Raw genomic sequence first — 5205 nt, forward strand, 5'->3', positions numbered from 1 at the left:
GGCCGTGGACGCGGTCGTGGTCGAGGTCGTGGTCGAGGTAGAGCCGCATGGGCAACATCTGTAGACCCACCAGTTGCCTTGGCTCAAGATCAGGCTCCAGCTGCAGAGACTCCAGCAGCACCTGCTCAGCACCAGCTGTGCCTATTGTTATTCCGGGTCTTCAGGAGGCCCTGGCTCAGATTCTGACAGTTTGCATTGGCTTGGCTCAGGCAGTTTCAGCCACCACTGTAGCAGCTACTTCACAGGCAGGGGGAGGCAATCAGACCCCCGCTGCTCGCACACCTGAGCCAGTAATGTAGGGATTACAGACACCAGAGGCACCACCAGTACAACAGGTTTCCCCAGTTCAGCCGGTTGCACCGGTTCAGGATAATATGGTCCCAGTTATGCCAGACAATGAGCAGCGTCGTCTTGAGAGATTCAGCAGACTTGCACCTCCTACTTTTAGTGGTGCTCAAGGCGAGGATGCCCAAGGTTTTCTTGACAAGTGTAGACGTATGCTGAGGACATCAGGGATCTTGGAGGCTAGCGGTGTATCCTTTACTACTTTTCAGTTCTCAGGTGCAGATTTACTTGGTGGGAGGCATATGAGCGGCGTAGGCTGGTAGGTTCAGCGCCCTTGTCCTGGCAGGAGTTCTCCACTCTCTTTTTGGAGAAGTGGGTACCGCAATCTCAAAGAGAGGAGATGCGCAGGCAGTTTGTGTATCTTCGTCAGGGAGATATGACCGTATCTCAGTATGAGGTGAGGTTCTCGGAGCTGGCTCGTTATGCTCCATGGATGGTCCTGACTGATCGGGAAAGGATTAGGAGGTTCGTGGATGGGCTTAATTATCCCATTCGTATTCTGATGGCTCGAGAAAGGATTCTAAGCCATACTTTTGAGGATGCAGTAGATGTTGCTCGCGACATTGAGACAGATCGTCGTCTAGAGAGAGAGGAGCGGGAGGCTAAGAGGCCTAGTGGATCAGCTAGTCATAGTGGCGCTCTGTCTAGGGGCCAGTTTCAGCAGAGTAGAGGTCGTTCTTACAGGCCTCATTAGTCAACTCGTCCAGAGTACCGCGGGCCATCTTCAGGCCGTGGTCATCAGGGATTTCAGCAGGGCCAGTCATCACTCAGTGCCCTTCCAGCTCAGAGTTCTTCACGTGCCCCGTCAGTTCAGGGTTCTTGTGTACCGAGTGCACCAGCTAGTCACTCCAGTGTGAGGGGTTCTTTTCAGTCCCATCCTCCAGCTGTGCGGAGAGTTAGGACATGTGTGGAAGTAGTGTCCTCGTCGTACCGCCAGTTCATCACAGCAGAGGGGTCAGTCCTCATCTTCTGCACCAACTACTTCAGCACCCAGCCAGTCAGCTAGGGGTGAGGGTCAGGCAGCTAGAGGCCGCCCCAGAGGGGGAGGTCGAGCGGACAGTGGTCCGGCTCGGTTTTATGCTATTCCAAACCGGGTAGATGCTCTTGCATCAGATGCTGTTATCACAGGTATTATCTCAATCTGCCACACAGATGCCTCTGTCTTATTTGATCCGGGATCCACCTATTCTTATGTGTCTTCATATTTTGCCCGTCATTTAAGTATGCCCCGGGAGTCTCTTACTTTACCTGTTCATGTGTCTACCCCGGTAGGCAATACTATTGTTGTGGACCGTGTGTATCGGTCATGTGTTGTGATTATTGGGGGTCTGGAGACCCAAGTTGATCTACTGCTATTGAGCATGGTATATTTTGATATTATTCTGGGCATGGATTGGTTATCTCCATATCATGCTATTCTAGACTGTCATGCTAAGACAGTTACTTTGGCTATTTCGGGTGTTCCGAGGATCGAGTGGCGTGGCATGACTGATTATATCTCTAGCAGAGTAATTTCTTTCTTGAAAGCCCAGCATATGGTTGGGAAGGGTTATCTATCATATCTGGCTTTTGTGCGGGATGTTGGAGCTGAGACTCCTAGTATTGATTCTGTCCTAGTTGTGAGGGACTTTCCTGATGTATTTCCTGCAGACCTGCCGGGCATGTCGCCGGACAGGGATATTGATTTTGGCATTGACTTAGTGCTGGGCACTCAGCCCATTTCTATTCCGCCATATCGTATGGCACCAGCAGAGCTGAAAGATTTGAAGGAGCAGCTTCAGGAACTCTTAGATAAGGGGTTCATTCGGCCTAGCGTGTCCCCGTGGGGTGCACTTATTTTATTTGTGAAGAAGAAAGATGGCACAATGAGAATGTGCATTGATTATAGGTAGTTGAATAAGGTAACAATGAAGAACAAGTATCCTTTGCCTCGCATTGATGACTTATTTGATCAGCTTCAGGGAGCGAGGGTATTTTCTAAGATTGATCTCCCTTCGGGCTATCACCAGTTGAAAATCAAGGAGTCGGATATTCCCAAGACTGCTTTCAGGACTAGATATGGTCACTATGAATTTTTGGTTATGTCTTTCGGGCTGACCAATGCCCCAACAGCGTTCATGTATTTGATGAACAGTGTATTTCAGCCTTATCTGGATGCATTTGTTATTGTATTCATTGATGATATCCTGGTGTACTCGTGTAGCCAAGAGGAGCATGCCCAGCATTTGCGTGTAGTGTTGCAGAGATTGAGAGAGGAGAAGCTTTATGCAAAATCTCCAAATGTGAATTTTGGCTAAGTTTTGTGGCATTTTTGGGAGACATAGTGTCCAGCGAGGGTATACAAGTTGATCCAAGGAACATAGAAGCAGTGCAGACTTGGTCTAGACCGTCCTCAATCACAGAGATTTGGAGTTTTCTTGGGCTAGCAGGCTATTATCGCCGATTTGTTCAGGGGTTTTCTTCTATTGCATCGCATTTGACCAAGTTGACTCAGAAAGGTGCCCTATTTGTATGGTTCGGCGAGTGTGAGGAGAGCATTCAGAAGCTCAAGGCACTTCTGACCACAGCTCTAGTGTTGGTGTTACCATCAGCTACAGGTTCATACACGGTATATTGTGATGCTTCCAGAGTTGGGATTGGTTGTGTGCTAATGCAGGAGGGTAGAGTTATTGCTTATGCTTCTCGTCAGTTGAAGCCCCATGAGAAGAACTACCCTGTTCATGATTTGGAGTTGGCTGCTATAGTTCATGCCTTAAAAATTTGGAGGCACTATTTATATGGCGTATCTTGTGAGGTATTCACTGATCATCGCAGTCTTCAGCATTTATTTAAACAAAAAGATCTTAATTTGAGGCAGCGGAGATGGCTTGAGTTACTTAAAGACTATGATATTACCATTCTATATCATCCGGGAAAGGCCAATGTAGTGGCCGATGCGTTGAGCCGAAAGGCAGTCAGTATGGGGAGTTTGGCTTACATCCCAGTTGGGGAGAGGCCTCTTGCAATTGATGTTTAGACCTTGGACAATCAGTTGGTGCGGTTAGATATTTCTGAGCCTAGCCGGGTATTGGCTAGTGTGGTTTCTCGATCTTCCTTATATGATCGTATTAGAGAGAACCAGTATGATGATCCGCATTTGCTTGTCCTTAAGGACAGAGTTCAGCATGATAATGCCAAAGATGTGACTATAGGTGATGATAGCGTATTGAGGATGCATGGCCGTATTTGTGTGCCCGATGTTGATGGGCTTAGAGATTTGATTCTTGAGGAGGCCCACAGTTCGCGGTATTCCATCCATCCGGGTGCTGCGAAGATGTATCAGGACTTGAGACAACATTACTGGTGGAGGAGAATGAGGAAAGACATTGTGGGATATGTGGCTCGGTGTCTCAACTGTCAGCAGGTGAAATATGAGCATCAGAGACCGGGTGGTTTGCTTCAGCAGATGATTATTCCTGAGTGGAAATGGGAGAGAGTTACTATGGATTTCGTGAGTGGCCTTCCTTGGACTTTGAAGAATTTTGATTCGATTTGGGTCGTTGTGGATAGGCTGACCAAATCAGCGCATTTCATTCCGGTGTGTACCACATATTCTGCGGAGCGGCTGGCTAGGATCTTTATTCAGGAGATTGTGCGGTTGCATGGTGTTCCAGTTACTATTATTTCGGATAGAGGTACTCAGTTCACTTCTCAGTTTTGGAGGACTTTTCAGCACGAGTTGGGCACTCAGGTGGAGTTGAGTTCAACATTTCATCCTTAGACGGACGGACAGTCCGAGCGTACTATTCAGATATTGGAGGATATGTTGCGTGCCTGCGGGATTGATTTTGGAGGTTCTTGTGTTGAATTTTTACCACTTGCAGAGTTTGCCTACAACAACAGCTATTAGTTCAGTATTCAGATGGCACTGTATGAGGCCTTATATGGGAGGCGGTATAGAACTCCAGTGGGTTGGTTTGAGCCCGGTGAGGCTAGGTTGTTGGGGACAGATTTGGTCCAGGATGCCTTAGAAAAGGTGAAGGTGATTCAGGAAAGACTTCGCACAGCTCAGTCGCGTCAGAAGAGTTATGCGGACCGGAAGGTCCGAGATGTGTCATTTATGGAGGGCGAGAAGGTTTTGCTGAAGGTTTCGCCGATGAAGGGTGTTATGAGGTTCGGAAAGAAAGGGAAGTTGAGTCCGCGGTTTATTGGACCATTTGAGGTACTTAGGAGGATTGGAGAGGTGGCTTACGAGCTTGCTTTGCCGCCTAGATTGTCGGGTGTTCATCCGGTATTCCATGTGTCCATGCTCCGGAAGTACATTGGGGACCCGTCTCATATTTTAGATTTCAGTACAATACAGTTAGATAAAAATTTGACTTATAATGTGGAGCCAGTGGCTATTTTGAGTCGACAGGTTCAAAAATTGAGATCAAAAGATATAGCATCAGTAAAAGTACAGTGGAGAGGTCGACCCGTGGAGGAGGCTACTTGGGAGACCGAGCAGGAGATGCGGAGCAGGTACCCGCACCTATTTGAAACTCCAGGTATGTTTCTTAACTCGCTCGAGGACGAGCGTATGTTTTAGTTGGGGAGAATGTAACGACCCGAACCGTCGTTTCCTGTATTTTTGTCCCGTATTCCCCGTTAAATGCTTATTCATGTTTCAATATGTGTACTTGGTGAATTTGAATCAATTTGGATCGAGTTTGGTATGAAATGGGACAATTAGTCTCTTTAAGGAAGAATTAATTTGGAAAAGTCAACCGGACGTTTACTTGTGAGTTAGAGGGCTCGAAATTGAATTCCGATAATTCGTTTAGTTTCGGGGGATGATTTAAGGCCTAGGAGCACAATCGGAATTAATTTTGGAGGTCCGGT

The 5205-nt window shown here is 47.5% G+C and overlaps 1 protein-coding gene across 1 annotated transcript; it reads left to right on the top strand.

Annotated features, from left to right (window-relative positions):
* The first annotated feature begins 685 nt into the window (after positions 1-685).
* On the top strand, positions 686-3471 carry LOC138876318 (uncharacterized). Its single transcript, XM_070155231.1, has 6 exons — positions 686-1016; positions 1333-1473; positions 1618-1803; positions 1873-2172; positions 2670-2923; positions 3457-3471. The coding sequence occupies exons 1-6, from the start codon at positions 686-688 to the stop codon at positions 3469-3471; spliced, it is 1227 nt and encodes a 408-aa protein (XP_070011332.1).
* The last annotated feature ends 1734 nt before the right edge of the window (positions 3472-5205 follow it).

The sequence above is a fragment of the Nicotiana sylvestris genome, chromosome 8 (assembly GCF_000393655.2).
Source record: "Nicotiana sylvestris chromosome 8, ASM39365v2, whole genome shotgun sequence".
Lineage (NCBI taxonomy): Eukaryota > Viridiplantae > Streptophyta > Magnoliopsida > Solanales > Solanaceae > Nicotiana > Nicotiana sylvestris.